Source organism: Seriola aureovittata, chromosome 17 (assembly GCF_021018895.1).
Source record: "Seriola aureovittata isolate HTS-2021-v1 ecotype China chromosome 17, ASM2101889v1, whole genome shotgun sequence".
Taxonomy (NCBI): Eukaryota; Metazoa; Chordata; class Actinopteri; order Carangiformes; family Carangidae; genus Seriola; species Seriola aureovittata.
This window is the reverse complement of record NC_079380.1, coordinates 24,012,112-24,038,312: the sequence shown is the minus strand read 5'-3', so window position 1 is coordinate 24,038,312 and position 26,201 is coordinate 24,012,112. Positions and strand designations below refer to the sequence as shown.

At 44.6% G+C, this 26,201-nt stretch overlaps 1 protein-coding gene across 1 annotated transcript in view; it reads right to left on the bottom strand.

The window, feature by feature from the left end:
* myo15aa (myosin XVAa) overlaps positions 1 to 23,451 on the bottom strand; it is a 46,241-nt gene extending 22,790 nt beyond the window's left edge. The window contains 23 exon segments of the mRNA XM_056400422.1: positions 53 to 137; positions 627 to 802; positions 1,097 to 1,214; positions 1,873 to 1,997; positions 2,120 to 2,165; positions 2,278 to 2,435; positions 2,527 to 2,604; positions 3,100 to 3,225; positions 3,314 to 3,445; positions 3,615 to 3,710; positions 3,877 to 4,000; positions 4,236 to 4,294; positions 5,197 to 5,310; positions 6,263 to 6,424; positions 6,552 to 6,665; positions 6,941 to 7,004; positions 7,126 to 7,229; positions 7,689 to 7,779; positions 10,757 to 10,831; positions 11,756 to 11,865; positions 11,971 to 12,034; positions 12,129 to 12,211; positions 23,363 to 23,451. Coding sequence (XP_056256397.1) covers positions 53 to 137; positions 627 to 802; positions 1,097 to 1,214; positions 1,873 to 1,997; positions 2,120 to 2,165; positions 2,278 to 2,435; positions 2,527 to 2,604; positions 3,100 to 3,225; positions 3,314 to 3,445; positions 3,615 to 3,710; positions 3,877 to 4,000; positions 4,236 to 4,294; positions 5,197 to 5,310; positions 6,263 to 6,424; positions 6,552 to 6,665; positions 6,941 to 7,004; positions 7,126 to 7,229; positions 7,689 to 7,779; positions 10,757 to 10,831; positions 11,756 to 11,865; positions 11,971 to 12,034; positions 12,129 to 12,211 — 2,304 coding nt within the window. The 5' untranslated portion in view covers positions 23,363 to 23,451.
* Positions 23,452 to 26,201: the final 2,750 nt, after the last annotated feature.

The window sequence follows — 26,201 nt, the reverse complement described above, 5'->3', positions numbered from 1 at the left end:
AATGAGGATGTGAAAGAAATCATCATGTCAGCTCAAAGCACAGCACATGTACCTTGATGTATTGCTTGCGGTTGACGTACATGTGGACGAGGGAGCGGAACCGGACCAGACTCGCCCTCATCTTCACGTAGTTCTTCCTGGAGGACACAACGAGGATCTCACATCACACATGTCCAATAAGAAGCTTCAAGACGCGTGTCGATCGCACTTACTAAGAAACTTTATGTGACTCATATAAAGAGACAAACTTGCAGAAAAGCTACAAGGACTTTCTCACAGAGGAAGTCGGGATTTGGTTTCCTCCCCTCGCTCTGTTGGTGTCGTTTGGATCATTCTCTTAGAGACACAGTTCATCGCTGCTTTACTTCATCGCCCGATCGACCACAACACTGTAGCTGGGTGTGCACGCACATACGGACCGTGCACACACATACAGACCGTGCACACACATACAGATGCTGTACCTGATGTGTTTGCCACATCTGCTCCTTTAACATCCAACATGATTGAAATATGTTGGATGTTAAAGTTCTGTTTAAAGAAGCTGTAAGTGAAAGTGAGTGGACTGACAGAACTACATGAGGCTTCTGCTCCGAGCGCTGGATGGTTATGAAAGTCGGACCGACCTGCTGAGGAAGCCTCGGCACTGCGCCTGCAGCCGGATGATCTTGTTGCGGAAGGCCACGAAGCGTTTCCTCACAAAGAACATGCGGGTGTAGCGCTGCAGCGTGAGAGCGGCGAGGTGACGGGAGCGCTCCCGTTTACACTCCAACAGCTGGTAGATGTCCTCCTTCAGAAATATCTGGCATTCACACACACACACACACACACACACACACACACACACACACACACACACACACACACACACGTGTACAGGTCACATTCATGCACATTTAACTAAAGTCACCTCTTCGTGGTCGTATCCCTCCGCCACTCAGACTAGTTCCAGGTTACATCCCTGTTTATCCAGAGTCAGAGAAAATATTAAACCTTTGTGTGTTTTGTGAGGTCATCGTGAGCTTGACCTGTGAACTTTGACCTTTAGCCAAATTCAATCAGTTTGTCTTCAAGTCTAGATGAATGTTTTTCTCACCTTCGTGACTCCGACATGATGCGCTCCTGGTCTGAGAGGACACAGTTTACTGAGCATCGTCACACAGTTCTCACCTGTCGCAGGTGGAACCTCTCGAATCCCCACCAGGGACTTATACCTGTGGATGACACACATTCACCTGTGTTCACACACACACACACACACACACCTACAAAAGACGGAGGCTTCACAAAATAAAAACAACTACCCTGTCGTCAGATATTCAGCTTATATATATATATATATATATATATATATATATATATGTAAAGGAAAGTGTTGTGATGTAATATGAATATAATTGTAGGGAAAATGTAAATATAAAATATATATACAGTATATATAAATAACTGTGTGTGCCCTCTGTGATAGATAGATGGATAGATAGATAGATAGATAGATAGATAGATGGATAGATAGATAGATAGATAGATAGATAGATAGATAGATAGATAGATAGATAGATAGATGGATAGATAGATAGATAGATAGATAGATAGATAGATAGATAGATAGATAGATAGATAGATAGATAGATAGATAGATAGATAGATAGATAGATTGTTGTGTTGGACTTGGTTCATCCTGAAGTTGGTTTCAAAAATTGGTTCTTTGTTTGTTGTGATAATGAATTGCCTCATTGTAATTCATGCATTCTTTACACTTTGACGTTGCGCTCCCCTCGCTCTACACTGGAGCGTAACAATCTGCTTCATCGCAGCTTGTTCTTTCTGCAGACAGGTGAGTATTAAAACCTTGGTCCAGGTGTCCGTTACCTGAACAGGAAGACGTAGAATGGCATCCTGACAGGATACCCCTCCCTACGGATCCTGATTGTCTCCAGGACGCCGGAGTGTCGCAGCTGACTGCTCACCAGGTCGTCCTCAAACACACCTGGTTGCTGAACGCAGAGGCAGACGCACACGTGTAAACACACTATTATCATTACCTATGTGTTACATGCACAAATATAATGTATATATATATATATATATATATAATGTAAAATGTTTGAGGATCTACCTTCATGTTGTTTGGCTTAATGCAGCGAACAAAAAAAGGATTGCACCTGAAACAGAAGAATAAATCAAATAATTTTCTTTTTAAATAATAAAAAAAACATTAGTGTAAAAAAGATGAAATGACAATGAATGAAAAGATCTCGTCTCTCTCTCCGTCACCTCTCCATCTTCTCCACCAGCTCCAGCAGCGACTGTTGGAACTTGTTGCTGACGGTCGGCGCTTGGTATTTTCTGGTGACTGTGCTGCTCTTCCTCATGTGACCTCCTCTCTGCTGACCCATGACCTCTGCATGAAGCAGGAACAGGTTCGACACCATCTGGACACACACACACACACACACACTGCAGCTGTTAATGTGCACGTGAATGAGATGAGAACATGGCCGTTCATGCTTCCTCTCCTCTCACCTTGTTCTTGCTCTGGATGAACAGATCCAGGACTTCCTGTCGGACCTGGTCGTAATTCTTATCGAGGAACTTGTAAACCTGCAGATTGTTGGAAGATCCGTCAGAGTTCAGTTTGTTTCCATGTTTCCATTTCTCTGTGGACGTCAGCTGATGTCAACTGGTCCGTGGCTTTTTCTCTAGTGCCACCGTGAGTTTGACATAAACCTCCCTCAGTTTTTATTTCTTTTATTTTCATTTTATTTTCTGTTACACGCAGAGTGACGTGTTGCTGTGGGCGGGGCCACTGCAACACGTCAGGTGAGAATGTTTGTTTTGTAAATATCTGATCGTAAACTGATGACAGGGATCATCAAAGTTATTATAATTCTTCCTGAGGGGGGGCGTGAACGTCTTTACCAGATTTCATATCAACACATTCAATAGCTGTTGAGATATTTCAGTAAAAACAGGAGCGTCCAGATCAAATGTTATCAGTGACACAACAGATGCCAGCCAATCAAATCCATCGATGGCCAACTGGCCGGCTCACAGCAGAGTTCGTCCCGTGGCTCGAACCGCTGAGCAGCTGTTTACCTGGTAGGTGACCCGGCCGGCAAAGTGCTTGATGGTGAACTCCGGGAGCGGCATCTTTGGCTTCAGATACAGAGGATTGTTGCCGTGGTGATAGTGACACTTTTGGAGGAATGTGTGGTCCGTCGCCTGGCAACAGATCACCAGAATCCGAGTGTCATGTACAATAATTTACTGCAAGTCTGTAACGGACGTGTAAAGTTTCCCCGTCGCTCACCTGCGGGAAACAACTCTGGTCGTCCAGAATCCTCAGTATCCCATGAGGCTTAGCGGCGATGAGGTCGATGCAGGGCTGATTGTCACTGAAGGGGATGTCCTGCCAGGGGATCTGTTCCCTGCTGTACTCCTCCTGCACGGGGATCACATACAACACGATGAGCCACGCCATCGTCTAAATAAACACTCTGTGTGTCTGATCGTTATTCCTGTCAATCAATAAATCAATGCTTTCAGCACTAAGTGAATCTACATGTGTGTGTGTGTGAGCGAATGTCCCCGCAGGTGTGACGTGGACTCACCTGTTCTTCCCTGAATACAATCCTGTTGAAGAAGAACTGCAGGTACTCGTTTGCATAATTAATGCAAAGCTGCTCAAAGCTGTTGAAGGCCAGATCCTGTTATACCCCACACACACACAAACACACACACACACACACACACACACACACACACACACACACACACACACACACACACAGCTGGTCATCTACATGTCTGTTTCTGTGGACTGTGTAAAACCAGGAAGTGACAATCAGCTCATTCACGACAAAAATCACTCGCCTCAAATCCGTAAATGTCCAGGATGGAGATGGAGAGTGTGTGTTGGCGAGGGTACACCTGAGCGTTAATCCTCTCTGTTAACCAATGGAAGAGCAGCGAGTACAGGATCTTGGCAACAGCATCTCTGGAGAGCAAAAGTATCCGTGTGACAGTCAGACAGATACGAACACATACACACAATTCATTTATCACCTGTCTTTACCTGAGAGCTTGACAATGATTTACAAAAACATAATAATGTTAATGGGAACAAAAGATCTAATTTAGAGGTATTTCCCTCAGAATGGTGTAACATGTGAAATAAATAATAAAAGAATAACTGTGTGTACAGTCCATGTCTCAGGTGTTGTGTCTCTCACCTGGCATCAACAGCACTTTCCACAGTCAGGGGAGTGTAGATCTTGTCCCTCATCGTCTCCTGAGGAGAAGAAGGTTTAATAAAGAAGCAGCCATTGAGGAAACTCATCATGACACCTACTTCATAATCTAACAAGAGTCACCTCCCCATGGTCGTATCCCTCCGCCACTCAGACTAGTTCCAGGTTACATCCCTGTTTATCCAGAGTCACAGAAAATATGAACCATTGGTGTGAAATTTGGTCATAATGAAGTGTTTTTTTAGCCTTAACATTTGACCTTTGACCCCCAACATCTAATCAGTTAATCCTTGGGTCCAAGTGGATGTTTGTGCCAAATGTGAAGAAGTGCCGTCAAGGCGTTTCTGAGATATCGTGTCCACGAGAATGAGACGTACGGACGGACGGGCATCGTTAAAGCAAAATGGCCGCTGCTCTGACTGTCGACCAACACGGACGAATAAAAACCTTTCAGAGGAAGTCAGAACAAGACGACCACACGAGGAGGTCGGTGACAGCAGTTTGCCTCTTTTTCGTCTTTCTGTCTTTCACTCTGTGTCTGGGTCAACGACACCGAGCGCCACAATGCCTTTAACTCAGAACATACGTGAGTGTGTGTGTGTGTGTGTGTGTGTGTGTGTGTGTGTAAGCAAGAGGGAGAGAGACACCTGTGTACTGTCATGTTACCTGTCTGTCAGTGTTTGGTCAAACTCGACTCTGAATGAACCGACAACACGATAAATCATATAAAACAATAGGAATGACTTGATTCCAACCTCCAACACTTTTGGTTTTAAGTCTTCGATGAAGAAATGATTCTGTTCTTAGTCTAAATATTTCCACACAGACACAGAAATATTAATTATACAATTATAATTTAATCATTAATAATAATATTTAATGGATTATAATTATTAAATGATAAGAATATAAAATATTATATCATTATTAAAATGACACTGACTGTGACTTTGTAGGTGATGGCTTTCTGAAGTCCTTCTGGCGAGATCTGCAGCAGCTCTGCCACCACTCTGATCTCCTGAGCGCTGACCACTGACGCCACCTCCTGGCCATCAGCCTGTAGTGCAGCGGGGGGGAAAGACCAAGACAGAAAAATGATCATTCAAATGATCTCATTAAGTAACACATAATAAAAAAATTCAAAAACCCATTAAACTAAAATCTACAAATTAAGACAGAAGTCTTGGTGTAATTATGGACCTAAATTTGAATCAGCTGTACTGTACTGTAGGGCGACCAGACGCCCCTCTGTTTCAGAGACAGTCCCCGTTTTTAACTGTGAATTCAATTTTTTTTGAAGGTCAGCTGGTCAGGAGTTCATAACCAGGCAGTAAACTAACGAAAACACGTTCGATCTGTGGACACTTACAAACTAAAGGAGTGTAAATAATAGAGGAATAGACAATTGGACTTTGCGATAGCTTCAGAAGTAGGGAGTCGTTGTTTAGTTACTATGGTAAAAATACACCACCAGGACCATCCTACCTTCTTTATTTAATAGGTAAAAACATTGGATATTTTAATGATATATTGACCATCAAACTGAAAATGTTTCGGTTTTCATGTCAGAAATCTGGTCACCTTAAAAACATGGTAAGAATCAAAGGATTTCTGTCTAGGTTAGACTGTTGTAATGGCGTCTTCACAGAGCTTAGTAATAACCATAACCACTGCACCGGCTTCCTGTGTGTCTGAGGATAAAATCCTACTTGTTTATGAAGCACTAAATGGTCTTGGGCCTCAATACATCTGTGATTTACTGGGACAGGTTCACTCACTTTTAGTCTCTCTGCTCCTCACCTGTGGAACAAGCTTCCTGAACACCTGAGGTCAGCTCATTAAATCAGGGCTTCAAACATTTAAAAAAAAAAATTATTTTCTTGTTTGTGCCTTTGTTTTTATCTTTCTGAAACGCAATTCTTTTAGTTTAATTTTAAAAGTTTCTCTCTGGAAAAAATAAAGAGGCGTACTGTATATGAGATGAAGATCGATCGTGAATAAAATATTACCTCATGTCTCTGAAAGTAGACATTGCCCAGGTGCAGTATAGAAGAAAGAACTCTAAAGATGGCCGACTGGTCGTCAGGGGTAAAGTGAAGGATCTCCATGGCGGCAAGCAGACGCAGGAAGTCTTCTCCATCATTCTTTCCCGTTATTCCACAGTCACCTCCCTGAGAGAGAGAGAGAGAGAGAGAGAGACAGAGAGAGAGAGAGAGAGAGAGAGGATTTTATTACAAAACATGACGTACGTCTCGATCTGAGCGGCTCTGTCTCCACACGCCGCACTGTGTGTTCTACCTGGTTCAGGTAATAGTAGGTCTCCGCCTCCTGGAGATAGAAAGCCTGTTTCTGCTGCGAGGGAAGACCAGCCAGCATCTCGTAGAAGATGTGATAGTTTCTCTCATCTTTGGCCTGAGACGGAAAGCAAGAGTACAACATTTACTTTTCAGATTTTTTCATTCAGCAGCCTCTCGTTGATCAAACAAATCACCAGAACTTTGATCGTCCACGTTCAGATCCCCACTCAAAAACTCACCTTTTCACAACCGTTTTTAACACGTAATAATGTTGTGAGGCTCTATGTTTTCAGTATGTTTCTGTGATCACTTTAGCTATATAAATAAAACGTATTATTATTTCTTATTATTTACAGTGTCGTCTTGTGTTAATGTATTTGCAGGTGTCACCTGGAAGACGATACGGGACTTTTCCAACAGATACTGAGAGGTTATGGCACCACTGATCACACCACTGGAGAGAGAGAGAGAGAGAGAGAGAGAGAGAGAGAGGGGGAGGAAAGACAGCAGGGTTAGATTAAAGAAGAGAGTATTTATTGTGTGTATTTATTAATGTGTATTTATTTCACACTCACTCCTCCAGAAAGACCTCTATGTATTTCCCGAAGCGACTTGAATTATCGTTCCGCACAGTTTTGGCATTTCCAAAAGATTCCAGCAGAGGAGCTGCCTCGAGTATCTACAGGCGGGGGGGGGGTGGGGGGGGTGGGGGGGGGGGGGGGGTGGGGGGGGGGGGGGTGGGGGGGGTGTATCATGACAAAAACAAGTTGTTTCTGTGTCAAACACAATCGAATGAAGGAGCTGCTGAAACATCAGAGAACTCAGATCCTGAATCGCTTAAAAAACACAAACCGAACAAAATATTTCTACAGAATATTGTCACACACCACAGCAACACACAGCAACCTGCTATTCTTATGGCCATAAGTGAAGATGAGCTGTAAAATGTAAAGCACAACCATGCAGGGAACCCCACTACCTCGATCTGCACCGGGGGGGGGGGGGGGGCATCAGAGAAACAGACAACAGAAGAAGAAGACACAGAGAGGCATCAGTTATTAGTCATGCATCAAGGCAGGGGTGTGTGTGTGTGTGTGTGTGTGTGTGTGTGTGTGTGTGTGTGTGTGTGTGTGTGTACCTGTTGCGCAAGATTGCATTTGTGGTGTATTGCTGCTAGGTAGCGAAGGACGAGCTTGGTGGCCTCGGTTTTCCCCGACCCGCTCTCCCCACTGAAACACAGAAACACACTCACTGCACAGAGAGAACAGCATCAGTGCGACTCAGCTTGTGATTCATATTGTTTACACATCATGAATTGTCCCGCGGCCTCGGCTAACAGTAAATGTAAATAGGAAGGAGGAAGAAAACGTTGAAATGACTGTATGTGTGGTTATTAAGTGTCTGGATTCCCTCATGACAAAACTAGTGCCACAACTTTTTGTTTGTTTTTTTGGTACCACTTCACAACAAGACTTCCCTTATAAAGGATTTATATTGGTAACACTTTATAAATCATGTATAAACAAATTATAACACAGTTTTTATATATTGATGCAGTCTCACTATTTGGCAAGATCAAGTTAATGCTTACTACTAATTAATCTGACTAATGACTTTCTACCATTTATAACTGGTAAATGCAGCTTTATAGTAACGTAACGCAACACGGCGTCTTCCAGAGAACAACTGACTGTTTATTATTGCTATAGATTTAGATAACTTATATATATTTTGATTTGTTGAGAGAGAAACAGAAAGAAAAGCAAAAAAACAAAAACATTTATAGGCATATATAGGAAATAAATAAATAAGATGTTATTAATAGATGGCATTTATTTATTTGCTGGGGAGTTGGAAGCTGTTTGGTTTCTTAGTTGGTTTCTTAGTTGGTTTGTTAATTGGTTTTGAGTTGTTGACACAGAAAGACACTCACTTACATTGTCCATTTGCATATTGGGCAGCAAAAGTGTGAGAGTCCATTTGCTAAAAGGGAAAATGGAGTAGTTTTTAACGGCAGAGTGGAAGCTCACTGAAGCCAAAGTGTGAACATTATCCGCACTTTGAGCAGCTCGACGCTCGGCTTTTATTAATCACTTAGAGCGTGATCCTTCTCGCCGCCGCCGCTGGACTGTTTGACTTAATTGACTAAGTGATGTGAGACCGGGCTAATCTTGCATTAGGGCAAGGCCTCAATTCCACTTTTGCGTTAAACCACCTGAAACGCTCTACCACACACACACACACACACACACACACACACACACACACACACACACACACACACACACACACACACACACACACACGTTCTGTGCTGCCAACAGCTTAATGCTAAATACCACCATTATGTAAGCTTGGCCAAATGGGGGGGTGAAGATGTGTGTGTGTGTGTGTGTGTGTGTGTGTGTGTGTGTTGTGTGTGTGTGTGTGTGTGTGTTTAGGGACACCGGCACCTTGACCACATTCCAGCATAAGGTTTCAGCTCACGGGCTGGTTAGCTAAAAACCGGGGCCATTACTGGTCACTGAACACCAGACCTCAGTTACCCCATAACACGCACTCAGTGACACACACACACACACACACACACAGGGTCCACACACATTCACTCGGACACACACACACACACCTGAAACATAACCTGTTCCTGGCCCAGACCTGGCTGGGCTTTCCTTACAGGTGTCTCCTTCCGAACACGGCTAGAGTGTTCCAGGTGTGTGCGAGTGTTAGTGTACTGTGTATGATTGTTTCTGCTCGTTTCAAAAAGCACATATCTGTGTGTGAAAGTGTGTGAATGTGCTGGAATACCTGAGTTCATTCTTACACCTGAGTTTCATGTAAATGTGCTTATTATCTGGAAGTGTAAGTTTGTGTGTGTCTTCTTCTTCAGGAGTTTTGACAGACAGACGGCGAACGAGAGGAGCGAAGGACGGCTCTGTCTTAAGTCTAATGACCAGTTAACCACAGACAGACACTCATGAATTTACAAACACTGATCCAGCTGGAGACGGAAACCTGACTGTCCAAGAAGATTCATGGACATTCTGTACAACAAAGTTAAACCATTACAAAACCTTGGAAGTTGACTAATGTGATAAAGGACAAAATATATGCAACAGTTTCATATATAAAAAAACTTTGATAACAGTCTTTAACACAGCCCACAATTTACAAATTTAGCTGATTTTGTTGCATGAATCAGGTATTAATAAATACTTAGTAGTTCCAACTGATATGTCGATACGCAGAGGTTGACAGTAACAAAGTACATTTACTTGAGTACTGTGTATTTCTAGAGTATCTGTACTTTACTTGAGTATTACTTTTTGTAAACTTATGACTTTAACTCCACTGCATTTCTGAAGTGAAGTGAAGAACTCTTACTTTGAAGCAGAGCTTTTAGTCAGAGGGATGAATCTTCTTTTATTTTGAAAGATTCTGTAAATGTGGAACAATACAACAACAAGCTGATGGAAAGAAAAAGTACTTTTGAATACTTCAGTATTTTTACAATCAAGTACTCCAGTACTAGTAGTATCTGTACTTTGACTCAAGTAATGCAGCTGTGAACTTTGCCCACCAGACAGAGCAACACTTAGGTATTTTTGAAAGGAAAGGAGAAATAAATTACTCTTAAGAATTTCTGTAAATAGTGGACACCTACATGGCACAATACTGGGAAACAAAACAGAGGTAAAGAAAAATGGTGTTAACAACCTTTTTCTTCAGTCGACACATTACTGTAATCTAAAAAATAACATAATAATTATAAGCAAATTTTCAAAAATATAGTCCTGTTTATTTCAAATAATACAGTAAAAAATAATATAAATGTGTCATAAGTAAATCTCTGGAGTGTGGAGGCGACATGTAAATTGAACATCTCTCTTTTATATTGTCACATTTGTCCCAAACTTCTCTTTCATTGTGCTGTATCATGAAGGTAGCCAGTATTTACAAAAAATACTTGAGTAAATTACTTCCACTTCCCTCTAAAACACCCACTTGTTTCCTCCATGTTCTCCACCGTCTTCCACTGTACCTACATTTAAGTACCAGTAAGAACTAGTAAGTATTTTAGTGATACGAAACTTTATACCATGAACTTTGGTGAACTTTGATGTGTGATTTATAGGTGCATGGAAAGTGATTAAAAATGGGAGATGAGAGAGGACTTGAGTGAAGATTATAGGTTCAGCCTCTTACCTGATTATTATGACCTGGTTGTGTTTGGCATCCATCATTTTGGAATAAGCAGTGTTTGCTATGGCAAACAAATGCCTGAAGAAAAAGGAAGAAGAAAGACAGACATTTAAGTAGATCACGGCAATGACCTCAAACTCTCTGTGTCAAAATATTCTTGATCCTTTCTTTCAAGGTGACCAGATTTCTGAAATGAAAACCGAAACATTTCCAGTTCGGCGTCAATATATCATTAAAATATCCAATGTTTTTATCTATGAAATAAAACAGCGGGACAGTCTTGATGGTGTGTAGTCCATAAGTGTCCACAGATCAAAAGAAGAGTATTCCAGGTTGTGAATATTGTTGCAGGTAGTCAGGTAACTTCTTCTTCTTCACTTCTTCCAACATAAAAACAATTTTTTCAAATTCTAGCTGCGGGGCTTTGGGTATGTTTGTTTACATTAGTTTATTGCCTGGTTATGAACTCCTGACCAATGAGTGAGCCAGCTAACCTTTTCTCTGCCTAGAGACAACAACAAAAAAAGGAAGTAAATAGTTGAATAACTCTATTTTGTTGAGATTAGCTTTATTTCGGAAGCTGCTGTAGCTAACAACCAGCCCCCTCTGTTGGCCAAAACAAAACGTTAGATGTCTGTTTTTAATTCACAGTTAAAAATGGGGACATTTCCGGAGACAGCTCCAGCCAGGGACAGGACACCAAAAACAGGGACTGTCCCTGGAAAATTGGGGTGTCTTGTCACCCTACTTTCTTTCCATCTTGATCTCTTAATTGTTATTTATCTGCATCATTCTTTCCTTCCTTACTTCCTTTAATTATAACATGTCAGTTTCCTTTCTTCCTTTTATTCTTTAATCACAATAGAGCCAACAAAAAGCTTCAAAATAGAACATGAAACTACACAAATCAATCTATTCTGTTCTGTTTTTAAAATACGAGGGTAGTGGCAATTCTAGTTTTCTGTTTACTGTCTCTGCAATTTGATAGTGAACGTGACTTACGGAGGGTTCTCTCCCAGAGCATGACCCTTGTACAGCAGCACCATGTCCGTGCCATAGATGTTATACATCTTATAGGGGTTCACGGACACCAGAATACTACCAATGTATGTCTGAAGCCAACAAAAAAATAAAGACATGAAGAGATGAATCAAACACAAGCTCATAATAATCTAATCTGAGTTTACATAGTTAGTTAGTGTTGTTCAGATACTTACATAAATGAGCTCTCTGTCAAACCTTTTCCTCATGTTCAGCAGAACAGTCCCTTCATGCATCTCCCTGGTGGGAGGCATTAAAACAGAGTTACTAAAGGCACATTATCTCTCAGATAAACATAACTCATGTATGTGTTTTTTTTTTTTTTTTTACTTACTCAAGCTGTGTCATATCCTCCATTCCATCTTCATCTCTTTGCTCCCGGTGAGTAATGATGGGCAGGCTTCTGATTGAGTACATCTAAAACACATGATACATGCACATGGGCCGCTGCACAACAGATACACGCAGAAATACACGCACACATTCGTTCACGATCAAGTGTCGATTCTCCTTTGTTACATATACTCTGCTCTTTCAACAACCATCAACTAATAAGTTAACATCGCTCCCCCCTCTTACAATCTACACCTGTGCCATGTTTTTACCTTTATATTACACTTGCAACTGTATGATTACACCATGAAGAAACACAGGAAAGTGCCCAACTTTAGCTATTGTGCTTGCTTGTAGGGTGAGACATTAAAAACTTTTACCTTGTCAAACCAGTTCCCCTGTGGTTCCCCCTCCCTGCTAAGATTCCACTCCCCTGGTTCATGCCCCACATGTCCCTGTCCCATCAGGCTGTGGGGGTCCAGCAGCTCCCCGTCTCTATACATGGACCACTTATTGAGGTTCTGCACTGTCCCGTGAGGTAGAACCCTCTCTGCGTCCCACACGTCCACATCTTGTTGCAGTCCTTCAGCTCCGGAGCCGTGTGCCCAGTGCTGTTCAGGGCCAGATCCCTGGACCTGGGGTGACACTACAGCATATGAGGAGGGAAGGCGGAACGAGGCCCCTCTGAGGTGAGGGTTCTGCAGGGCACCAGAGAGGTCAAGCGAGCGAGGTTCTGGAGTCCTAGGGGCACCGAGCCGTGTCATGATATTACCATCGGGGAGACGGTACTTTGCCCCACGAAGGTTTGGGTTCTTTGACAAAGCATTAGACAGGTCAAGTGTTTGCGATGTCGAAGAGGGCTGTGGACGCGTCATCAGAGTTCCATCTGGCAAACGGTAGGTAGCAGAGCGTACGTTCTGGTTGCGAAGAGCGTTGGAAAGGTCAAGAGAGCGTGGCTCAGAGGTATCAGCAGAACCAGGCTGCCTCAAAAGGGACGTGTTTGGGAGTCTGTAGGAGGCACCGCGGAGGTTGGTATTTAGCAAGGCACCAGAGAGGACAGGGCCAGAGGAGGCAGAGGAAGAAGCTTGAGGTTGGTTCCGCGAAAACAGTGATGATCCCTCTGGGAGTTGGAATTTTGCTTTACGCAGGTTAGCATTCATAAGGGCGCCAGATAGCCCCGGTGATGATACTGCCTGCTCAGCGTTCTGAGTTTCCTCTCCTGGACGTGTCAGAATTGAACCGTCAGGTAATCGATAAGAGGCCTTACGAACATTCGAATTGAGAAGAGCGGAGGAGAGCATGGAGGAGGAAGGGGTGACAGGCTCAGAGGTGGGTTCATTTCTTATAAACAAACTGCCATCTGGCAGACCATATGTGGCTTTACGCACGCTGGGGTTCAAAAGTGCAGAGGAAAGCATTGGTGAGGAAGGGGAGGGTGCAGGTGTGGGCTCCGTCCTGGTTACAAGAGTGCCATCAGGCAAACGATATGTGGCCTGTCTCAAACTAGGGTTGAGCAAGGCGGAGGACAGCATAGGGGAGGAGAGCGGGGATGGACCTGAGGAAGGTTCAGCAGGTTCAGTTCTGGTGACCAATGAGCCATCAGGTAGTCGATATGTGGCCTGACGTAGACTTGGGTTCTGCAGGGCATTCGAAAGCATCATGGGTGACAGCCTCCCACCACCACTAACACCACCTCCACCATCAGTGGTTACTGGAGGCTCAACAGAGCCCCGAGGCATTGTCAAAGTACCACCCGGAAGTCTGAACATGGATCCCTGGATTTGGGAGGTCCGGAGGCCACCAGAGAAGAGTGGGGATGTACCTCTGATAGTCCCTTGTTGAGGTGTGGTGGGAGGAGGAGCTTGTGGGGCAGAAGATATGGGGGAAAGGTGTCGCTGAAGGGGTGAGGCAAAGGAAGCATTACGTAGCTGGGTGGTAAGCATAGCGGAAGACAAGTGTGGGGAGGAGGGTAGAGAGGAGGCAAGAGGGGCTTCAGCCTGAGGGGGTGAGAGAACCGTCGTATAGAGGTTGGCGTTGCGTTGTAGAGGAGATGAGTAGGAGGCGCTGCGCAGCCGGGAGTTCTGCATTAAAGCATTGGATAAACCAAGGGTGGCGTACGGGCTCACCTCCTGGCTCACCTGCACTTCAGCTGGTATCTCTCCCTGCCCACCAGGTATGGGGGAAGCGCTTCTCTGCAAAGGTGTTGTGTTGCTGGCATTCTGCAGGTAAGGGTTCTGGAGCGTGCGTCCTAGATACGGTGATGAGGGAGCCGCTTGAGGGAGGTTTTGAGGGTAGACTTCATGCTGTGTTTGGGGGAAGGTTGGTCTCTGTAAAGTAGAAGGGTAAGCAGTGGTGGAGTAAGGGATGGAGGAAGGAACAGGAGAGGAATCAAAGGGGGGACCTACAAACTGATGGTTTGGTAAAGCATTGGTAAGCATTGGGGATGGGCCTGGTTCCATCATTGTGTAGTCATAATGGGTGATACTCTGAGATGGTGGGAGAGTGCCGTGAAGAAGTCCGGGCTGATGTACCGACGGTTGGAAAGACGGTCCTTGTCCTAGACTCTGGGGACTCATAGCCCTGTGGGGCAAGGGGGAGGGTGGGTGAGACAGATGGTGCATGGGCGAGGCTGCACGGGAGGGCAGAGGAGATTGACGATGCAGTGGTTGCGGAGATGGAGGTCTACTCTGCAACCTACGCACTGATGGCTGGGGAGAAAGAGGGCCACTGTGTTTCAACGAAGGCTGTGGTGAGACCGGAGGCACCGGAGGAGGCGCCCTGAATGACTGCCTCGATTGAAGAGACGGCTGGGTTCTGGGCATACGGACTAGCGGCTGCCCCCTACCTACAGGTCTATGGAAGCCTCCTTGGGGAGTACCAATTCGCTTTGACTCCCTCAGCCCTGTAGGCCGGGATCCTGTCCTGGCTAACATGGGTGCTCCGGATATGCCCCCTATCTGTCCTGAAGGCGAAGCTGGGCCACTGCGGATTGAGGACCTGAATGGAGCTACATGCTGAGTCACAGGGGGTCCATGTCTACTGCGTCTCTGTGAGTAGGGGTTAGCTGGGGAAGGTTTCACAGCCCCCATGGGCACATGACTTCGACCTCCTGCACTTCCTCTCAGCCTGCGGGTAGAGGACCGGGTGGGGAGGTTTCGACTGGTGATACGTGACTGGGAAGGAGAAGGAGGGCGGTGGGGAGAGGTGGGTCGGAAGGTGTGTGGGGGGGACTGAGATCTCTCTGGTAGAGGGGGGCTCCGTCTTTGTGGGGATGGCAGGGGAGGAGAGGGGGAGTGCCTTATCTTGGATGTTTGTTTTCTACCTTTGAACAAGTGCGGTCTGGCAGACGGCAGAGGCACCGCATCCGGAGGGGGATGCTGTCTGAAAGAGAGTCTTGGGGAAGGTGGTGGGCTCACTCTCTTCCTCAGAGACCCCCGCGGTGAAGCCAGGGGGCTAGAAAGTGGAGATTGGGTTCGGACGGTTGACGGACCCCTGCGCAATCCAGTCCCCACCCTTCCTCTTCCCAGGGATGGCTGAGCCTTAACTGGAACCCCTCTCCTGTGGTGTGGTGGAGAGGCAGGTGGACTGGGTGATCTGCGCCTGTCAAGCGGGGAAGTTGGCATGTGGGCCGCCATTGAGGCCCGTTGCGTGAGTCCTCTCCTATGTAAGCGAGGGGAGTGATGGGGGTCCGGCTGGATGCCTGTTTGGTAGGCCATGTGATGCTGCAAGAGGTGAGGTGAAGGAGGGGCGACTGACCTCACAGATCCTGGCCTCAGTGACAGCTGTGGGGATGGAAGGGGACTCAGTCGTCGCATTGGCCTGGGCGAGGCCACCGGTGAAGGCATTGGTGAACGCATCAGTGGAGGCATCGGTGGCTGTTTTGGTGTGATCAGTGGCGACATCTGCCCCATCTGGAACATTTGTGGGTCTTGGGGGAGAAACTGTTGGTACACTTGGGAGGGCAGTTGTGGTGGTAGGGCAGATATGGACAGGTAGCTGGGAGAAACTGTGAGAGGAGGGTGAGTCGTAGGCTGAGGGAGAGGGACGTGCTCCTGCTGAAAGATCATAGCTGTTGGAGAGGGGGCTTGTTGCTGTTGGTTCATGGCGGCGGAGTAATGGGGTTGCGCAGGATAGTATGCAGGGAAGGGCTGCTCATACTGTATATCTGACATCATTTCCAGATTGTTGAGGGCAAGAGCTGGGGAAGGAGGGGGAAACATTGGGGAAGAGGGATGGGAATGAACAAGAGGAGGAGGTGGCAGGGTTTCCACCTCCAGTCTGTCTTTTCCAAACAGCCGGACTTGAGGCCTGGGGACCCTGAACTGCTCTCCTGAAAGTGGTTCGGCCAGAGGGTAAGACAGCTGCTCCTGAACATACAGCTGTCCTGCCTCAGCTGGATCCAGCCCAGCATCCATATAGAAAGGTTGCTGGTAGGGGTTGTAAATAGCAGCGGGGTCCGTGTATCCCAGCACTGGATCATTATATAGGCCGGACGCCACATCATAACCACTACCCATCAAGCTGTATGGGCCTGACAACCCGTAGTCATTCCCCATATTGTGGTCAAAGTAATCTCCGTACAGTTCAGGGTCATACGAGTCATACAAACCATACATGGCGTCACCATAGTAACCATACGGCTCCATTGCATACAGCATTCCATCGTCACCGTAGTAATACTCCACCCCTTCGTCCCCATAGTAATCCTCGTACTCATCCTCGTAATAGCCGTAAGGGTAGCCGAAGTCATCTTCATAGTAAAGCTCATCGTCGTAATAAAAGTTGCCGTCATCGTCATAGTAACCATATTCATCTTCCCACTCTTCGTCGTCATAGTAATCCACTTCCTCCTCGTAGGGGCCGTAGGGGTCGTAGGTCACGGGTTGTCTCGGGAAGCCTCTTGGTCGCGACCAATCTTGGTAGTCTTCCTCATAGCCGTACTCGTCGTCGTCATACTCATAGGCCTCGTTGTAATAATGCGTCTGTCTCCCCCTGGTGTCCCTGTTGGCAAACGACAGATGCTTCCGCCCCAGTCCTCCCGCTCGTGCCCCCAGTCGACCTTGACCCTTAGTGGTCAGGAACCTCCCCGTCAGCCAGTTCGTTGCTGCAGCAATCCTTCCCAACATCCAGCCTTTGGTCTTAAAATCTGATCCCGCTTTCTTTTTCCCAAACATGCCTTTGAACTTCCCTCCCAATCCCTTCGCCTCTGTTGCCATTTTCCCCTTCCCCTCTAAGCTCGATAGATTTATTGTCTTTTTAGGAGGTGGAGCTTCTTTTTCAGTGTTGTTCTTCTTATTAAACATACTGAAGCCAGACAGACCCGGCTTTTTGTCAACGGCAGCCGATTTAGCCCCAAACCCAGCAAAAAGCTTGCTGGTACCTAGAAGTGGTTTACCGTCAGCGGGGGGCTTCTTTTTCTTGGAGAGTCGGAGGAAGAGACGGGAGGTGGTTTTAAGGTTTCTCTTTGGTTTCGCCTTTTCCGGTTGCTGTTGTTTAGAGGGCATGCTGAAAGGAGATGATTTTCCTGTCAGACCTGAGAGGGCTTTGGAGGCTCCTTTGAGCTGAGACTTGGCATCGGCTGTCTTCTGTGCTTTCGCTGCACCTACGTTCTTTTTCTGTCCTTCTGCAGCAAAGCCCATCATGGCCTTGGAAGCTCCTTTGATGTGGACATCGCTCATCTTTTTCAGGTTCACTGCACCCATCCCTTTCTTCACCTGTTGCTTCCCCTTCTCTTTCTCCTCCTCATTGGATGGAGATGAGTGTTTAGAGGGAGGTTTGAAACCCTTCATGGCCATGGCCTTGGATGCACCTTTCAGAGCTGCTTTCCCTTTCCCTTTATCCTTCTTGGTAACGACTTCTTCCTCTGTCTCTTCGCCCTCTTCCTCCTCACTCTTCACCTCCTCTTCCTCTTCCTCTGACCCGTCCTCCGACTCGCTGACAGGTTTCTTTCCTTTTCCCTTCTTCCCATCATCCTTCCCTTTCCCTTTAGCTGGTGGCTCCTCCGCTTTCTTTCCCGCTTTCTTATCATCCTTCCCTCCCTTCTTAGGCTCCTCTGCCTTGCCTTTCTTGGCAGCTGATTTTGGGTCACCTTTTTTAGGTGGCATGACGTCTCCCGACTCAAATCATTCTAAACAAGATGAGGAAGGACAAGTTCCCCAAAAAGAAAAAAGTGCTAATGCAAGTCGGTATCAATGTCAATGTTGATATGCAGACTTGAAAGAAGAGTCCAAGCAGTAGCAGCATCCTGTCATTCCCATTTCCTTTTCATGTTTTCTCCCCTTTTTCCTCCATCTGATCCATCCCTGTGAAAGACACGCTCACTCTGTCCCGAGGCAGTTGCTCTATAATGCACACTGAGACAAACACAAACCACAGTCCTTCAAAACACGATCTAGTAATGGAGTCGGAATCTCAGCCATCGGTGCTCGCTCGCATTACAGTACGTCTTCAGTGCTCAGCAAAAAAGCTGTTGCCTCTGTGTGTAAAGAGAGACGGACACCTGTCCGGGAGGGTTACATCTTAAATCGCAGGTGCTTTATTTAATCCAAAATGTTATAAATGAAAAAAAAAGTGTCCGTCCACTTTACCCACTTGTTGCGTTTGACTTTTTCACTTCAAGTCCTTCAAAATGTGGCAAAAATATCCGTGAATTCCTGATCGTGTTCCTCTCTGTAGGTTTGTAAGTAACTTTCCAGGGTCGCACGATGAATAAAAGACCCTGTTATCCCAGTGACAGAGTCTGTGTAGTCCTTTGTGCGCCTCCCATTGTCAGTGCGTCCTGTGAGTCCGGCAGTGAATCCTCATCTTGGCTGCCGAGCCAACTTTGGCAGGACGTCCCCCCCAACAAGGAGAGAGGAGAGCCAATGTGCGTGCGGCGGTGCGAGTCTTGGCCTTCAGGGGTGTCCTCGTCTTTGTCTGAGAGTAAGCGTGTGCGTGTGTGTGTGTGTGTGTGTGTGTGTGTGTGTGCGTGTGTGTGTGTGCTGTACTTGTGGTTGTATCCTCCCACATCCACGTCAGCTTGCCTTTGTGACCTCCTGCAACCTCCTGCATCTGGTTACTGCCACTTCATCCCTTCATCCCGCATTCGACAATATCCTGAGCGCATGTGCCTACACATATGAGCATATGTATTGTGTGTTTGTGTGTGTGTGTGTGTGTGTGTGTGTGTGTGTGCATCACAGCGAGTGTGTCCCAGGTTATAATTGCAAAGGGCACCTTAATGTAGCAGCTATACTGCCGCGGGGTAACCCAATCTGCACGCTCGCTCCTGTATGAATAATGCAGACTGGCTGAGCTGTTGCTAAACTGTGTCTGAGAGGCGAAGCCACGCAGAACCAACACACACACTACACACACACACACACACACACACACACACACTTTAGTAGCAGCAGCATGGACACAGTTAAGTTTATTCTAGTCAGTGTTACACGTCATTCATTTACAGCAACAACCACCCAGCAGAATTAATATACTAGAGTCTGATTTATAGTTCGAAACACAGAACAAAGCACCAGTCTTTTCACGTCATCATCTTCATCTTGATACTGCCAAGCTCTCCTAAACGCTCAGAGGCCACGAGGCGTCGTTCGCTCATATTACGCCTCCAAATTTCATCATTAATATCATTTATAACAATGAGATCCATTAGAATTAAACTCAAGGAATATAAACCTTGACACACTCGCGACAAAGAAAACACACACACACACACGTTTACGTACATCTCAGTCCCTTTCAGCAGAAGGTGTGACATGGAGTGTGATGGCTTTACATAAATGATGACGCTGGTGTAAATTCATTGAGGGTGGTGTGATGTTAGCTCATCGCCGATGGCTTAATGTTGATTCTTTGATGACGGGCTGATATTCCAGGAGGTCATCTCAGTGGCAGATGTGAATGATTAATGACCTGCCCTGTGTTCTGCCTACGCAGCGTGGATAAAACATTCATCGAAGGGCCGCTCTAAATATATCACAAAGGGTCAACCCTGCCCCGATGTATTATACATATGGGCTCGAGTCAGGGGTTAACAGCCAGACACCACGGGGCAGATGGGAGATAGACGCCAAAAGGCAAAGAAACAAACTTGAGCTTTTTCTAATAACCGCCAGATAAACACTCAAATATTGATTATAGGCTTTTAAAGACGCTGAAAAGAGAAAGATGTTAATCACGTATGTCAGTTACAGTTAACAGCAAGCTCTAGACTAAAAGGCTTGACCTACGACAGGATCTGAGCAGAAATCTGTCTCACGTATCCCCGGGGGGCAGCGACCATGACAAAACTCTAAGTGTCTGCAGGCTGCACAGCAATAACAACAACAACAGCAGCAGGTGGTGTCATCTAACTGCAGACTGGGGAAGTTCAAAAGTTCCTTCCTGCTCATCACACGCACACTCAGCGAAGGTTGCTGCTCACCAAGCAGGTGAAGAGATCTATCTGATATGTGCGATATGTATCTGCTGTCCGGCTGCTGATGGAGTGAAGTGGTAATGAATAGAGCGCGGGGTGGAGAGACGGGGAAGAGGGTGAGGAAGTGAAAGAGAGAGGGGAGATGAATGAACTGCAGATTGTATAGATGCTGAGCAGGAACAAGTCGGAAGGAGACGGAGAGAAAGAGTCTAAAAATGGTTCTAGGGATGAAAGTGAAGATGGAGAGAGATGGGGGGGGCGCAGAGAGAGTGATACAGGGGGACAATGGAGAGCGAGTGAGGGAGGGAGGGGAGAGTCTGTTCACCTGCGTGCCAATCACTGACAACACGCTTTCAGCAGACGCACTCAGCGACACGCGACTAATAAAGGAGATCACCTGAACAGAGCCACACACACACACACACACACACACACACACACACACACACACACACGCACACACACACACACACACACACACACATCAACTATCAATCAATAAATATAATAAATAAAAACAATAGGAATAAGACAATAACAACAGGAACTGAGGAAACACTGAAGACTGGAAAACAAAGATAAAGATAAAATAATAAAACACTAAAACAGAGGAGACGAATTAAAGTGAGTAAAACCAGAAATAAAAGTAGAAATAAAACAAATAACCAGAAATAAAAGTGGGGCAATAAAAGGAAAATTATCCTGAAAATAATCATAGAATAAAAGGACAAACTGGTAAAACAGCTTAAAATACGTAAATAAAAAGTCAAATAAATAAATAAATAGAAAAATAAATAAATAGAAAAATAAATAAATAGAAAGATAAATAAATAGAAAGATAAATAAATGATTCCCATGTGCTACAAATGCAGTATATTTGCACACACACATTGACTGCTCACAATAAATCACACACACTCGGGGCTTGAGCCAAAATGCAAGTCATATAATTTCCATCAAGTTCAGAGTTTGAACACTGAGCATTTAAATACAGCACGCCTCCTCTGCTGCGTCCATTTCAAATTAAAAGCACATGAACACACCGAGGTCAGAAGAACGACTTCCCAACTCGGGAAACACGTGAACGCAGCGTAACGTTGAACCACGTTCAGCGTCCTACAGTTTAGACCCTGGAGCTGAAAACTGAAGACGAGGAGGAAAACGACGGACGGACGGAGAGACGGAGTGACAGATGGAGAGCGTCTCCTCAGAGAGAGAAGGTGAGACAGGAGGACGAGGAGGCCGCACTCGGGTTTCCTGTAAGCCTTTAAGCCCCATTCAGGTCTGAACCTTCGCTGCCAGATTAGCCTGCAGCCTGACAATAGAGAGACAGAAGACCTGCCGCGGGGGATCAAACAGCAACACCTGGCTGAGTCCACGGCTATAAATACACCTGACAATAAGCTGCTCACCTGGACAGTAACGTACCTGCTGCAGATGAATTTAGTGGCAGTTTGAAATTTAATAACGAATAGAAATGATCAGACTTTTACAAGGACAGACACAAAATTCATCCATTTCTAGATCAACACAAAGAAAGAAGGTCATTTCAGACATTCAGCTGATGGTGACGCAGACATGCCGCAAGCCAATCAGAAGCAAGGATGCAAATAAGGTCACGGGGTCAACAAGGTTAAATGCTGAAGTATTCGAAAATACTGAAGTATTCAAAAGCTCTTTCTCTGTCCATCAGCTCGTTGCTGTTTTGTTCCACGTTTCCAGAATCTAAAGCCTCAGAAGCGACTGACTGAAGCTCTGACTGACTGTAGAACCTGTAGAATAAACAGCTTGTAAACAGGAAACAAAGCTGATAGAAACGGCCACAAAAACACAATTTAACCAACAAAACGACGCCGACTACAAACTGTTCATCTGGACATAAACAAACATGTAACACCTGGACACGCTCGCTAAAGTGGGACGGCACATTTCTGCAGGTAGAGATGAACTTTGTTCGTGTTAAACACAGAAAACATTTCAAACTAAAGGAATCTTTATTTCATTTAAACATGTTAAACATGAAGTTGAAGAATCTTCTTCCTCGTCTTTATCTAGTGGCCATCGTTAGGACACTGACAGGTTCAAACATGGCCGACAGTGGAGGAGCTGACTGTCAGTGGGTTTTCTCACACTTTCAAAATAAAAGAAGATTCATTCCTCTGACTAAAAGCTCTGCTTCAAAGTAAGAGTCCTTCACTTCACAGAAATGTAGAAGTTAAAAGTACAATATTTGTGTTTTAAATCTTTAAAGTGTAGAGGAGTAAAAGTCAGAAGTTTACAAAAAGAATAATACTCAAGTAAAGTACAGGTACTCTATAAATATACTGAAGTACAGTACTGAAGTAAATGTACTTTGTTACTGTCCACCTCTGATCTTAAATATAAAATTATAACCAGCTTTAATTTCAGCTGGTGACTTTAATCAACTTTACACACTTTAAGCAGATTAATCCAGAGAGAGAAGTCAGGCTGATTTTAATTATTAATGATTGATCATTTCTACATAATTTGAAAGAAAATGAATATTGACAGTTAATGATTTATAGGTCCACATTTCTACTGAAGGAGTTGGTTCCTGTTCGTTGTAAATTTGTCTCCTCTTGGTAAAAATGAGGTGATAACAACATTTTAACATCTGAAAACAATCGATCAATCAACTCCTCATTGTCTCTTTCCTGTTTCCAAGTAAAAATAGTTTAGTATTAAAAGTATAAACCCCTCTGAGCTACAACGACCACATCAAACAGAACAAACTTCTTATCTCCCGCTGTGTACAAGGTGTGACATTTATAAATACACTCGGCTCCTCAGCAGCTTACCTCGTCTGTTCTTCTGACACTGACTGATATTTAAATCTCTTATTATCCACAAAACATCAGATGAAGCCGCTCGCTATCACCAGCGACTCCTGCTCCTCATGACGACCCTCTGCTCATGTTTTATAGCCCTCTGCACACACACACACACACACACACACACACACACACACACACACACACACACACACACACACACACAATGGCCCTCCATGGTAAATATGCTGTCTGTTGCTTCAGTGATTATCTTTACATCCACAGTACAAATGTCGTGTAGTGACTGAGAATCTTTCTACATCAATCCGTGCATCAGCAGCGGTGAGGCTTCGCTTAGCAAACATGCTGCACTTGCTCTGTTTGTGCAGGTCCATTGTGCCTTAATGGCAGGATTACACACACACACACACACACACACACACACACACACACACACACACACACACACACACACACACAGTATGCTATCATCATCCCACACTGGTGTCTGAACGTCACAGAGTGATTTGTTATGAAACCTCTGCAGTGACAATGGGTTGTGGAACATTTGCGTGTGCGTGTGCGTGTGTGTGTGTGTGTGTGTGTGTGTGTGTGTGTGTGTGTGTGTGTGTGTGTGTGAGTGTGTGTGTGTGTGTGTGTGTGTGTGTGTGTGTGTTGACGAGCCTTATCAGAACACACACACCACACCAGTGACACACAGCTACAAGTGTGATTATTTTGTGAGTAAAATATCAGGTACCACTTCACAATCAGACTCCCCTCATAAAGGATTTATGAATGATTTATAACTAGTTTATTAATTAGCCTGTTTACACATTTATAAACTGTTATAACACATTTGATAAAAAGGGGCGACGGTGACCTGCTGCTTGCCAAATAGTGAGCCCACATGTCTCTTTGTTTTTCTCCCTCATCCAGCAACACATCACATCACATCACCTTTTTACCAGTTATAAATGTAATATAGTTTTATATAATATCACTTGTTCATAATTGTTTACTTATGATTTATAAAGTGACGGTGTGACGACGAAACCCTCAAATGTGAAGAAAAATCTTTTCTTTTTGTGACGTAATTCGAGGAGTCGAGGTCGTTTCTCACTGACGTCACCGCCCGACTTCTCGAATCTCATTTACTGTTCATTGTATTTAAGAGACGACTTTCAGGTTTTTGTCTTGATTGTTTGGTGACAGACTCGTCGTCTCTCTGTGTTTGTGAAGCTGCGAGTGAGGGAGAGTCAGGTGAGTGTTTCTCTGTGTGGCTCTGCTTCTTCATGTGCATCGCTTTAAAACCCTGAACAAACACGCAGAGAAAACCACCTGTCGAAGGCCTTTAAACGGATGATCTGGACACAAAGGCGAACGCAGAGAGGTGTTTACTTTACCTGAAGAGAGAGACGACGGTTCATACACTGAGAGAAACACTGGTGACTCATTAGTTCATAAAATCCCTGTGAACTTCATTTGATTTTCTATCTATTTTATTATTATTATTTTAATATTTATACTCTTTTATTCTTACTTTAGGAAAGGGAGGGGTCAAAGTGTTGTTTTAATGTTTTCATTATTATTATTTATTTATTCATTTGTTTTTCTTCACCATAGATTTCTGTCATTTGTATTAATGCAGATTGTGTGGACCAATGTTGTGCTGAGCCTTTGTTGTTGTTTTATTTTTGGTTGTTGTTAAAAAAACAAAAACAAAATATACTAAAAGAAGAAGCAGTAAAACTAAATTAAAAAAAAGGATTTTCAGCAGATAAATGGACTTAAATCTGCTGTTTTATTTTTCTGAACAACAAATCACTGTCTTCTCCAATCGCTGCTGAAAACCTCCGTCCATACTGCGCCTAAATAAAATATATGACATCACAATGTAAACGTCTTTACATTTAGCAGAACTGGTTTTCCACATCGCTCATAAAATCATAATGTGAAAGTTTAACTTGGTCACTTTACTGTCTGTAAGAGATAATGTTTCTTTTCTTATATATTCTGCTTATGTCTCTTCTTTTAAGTGAAGTCAAGGGCATTTATTATTTATATCAACTGTAACTTATAACCGTTTGATATTCCAGGCTTCAGTGAGTCTGTGATTGGCTGATAGTGAGTGATTCAGCGCAGCAGCAGCAGCTCGGTGTGATGAGCAGGTGGAAGCAGGTGAGGGCAGCAGAGACGAAGTGATCAGGCTCCTGGTGCAAAAAGGCTGATAAACGTAGAATCAGTCATCAGATCATCAGACAGAAACATGAAATATAACGCTTTTAAATAATGATCACAAATAAATCCACTCCACAGGTGACACCTGTACACGGCAGGTGTCACCTGTGGATCAGACAGCTGTATATGTTTATACTGTAATATTAGATAAGTCACGTGTGTTTCCATATGAAACCATTCAGCGCTGCTGTAACCGCTCGTGGTCGTATCCCTCCGCCACTCAGACTAGTTCCAGGTTGAGTAACGGCTTAAAAGTGTTTTCTGAGGTCACACTGACCTTTGACCTTTGACCTTCAGCTATCAAAATCTCATCAGTTTGTCCTTGAGTCCAGGTGAATGTTTGTGCCAAAGTTCCTTCAAGGTGTTTCTGAGACATCGTGTCGAGGAGAACGGGACGGACAGACGGACAAACCTGAGAAAAACAAACGACAGCTGACGCACTGTCGAGAAAAATCGTTTTTCTCTTGAAAATCTACAGTAAATGTAATTTCCTTAAAAGAAAAAAAGGCAACACATCTCACATTGCTGTCCAGAGCATGACGAGAGCACGAGAGGAAGCAGTTGAACGTTTCCCAGGAAGAGCCGATTATAACTTGTACAGTTTGAACCATGAAGTGAAATCAAA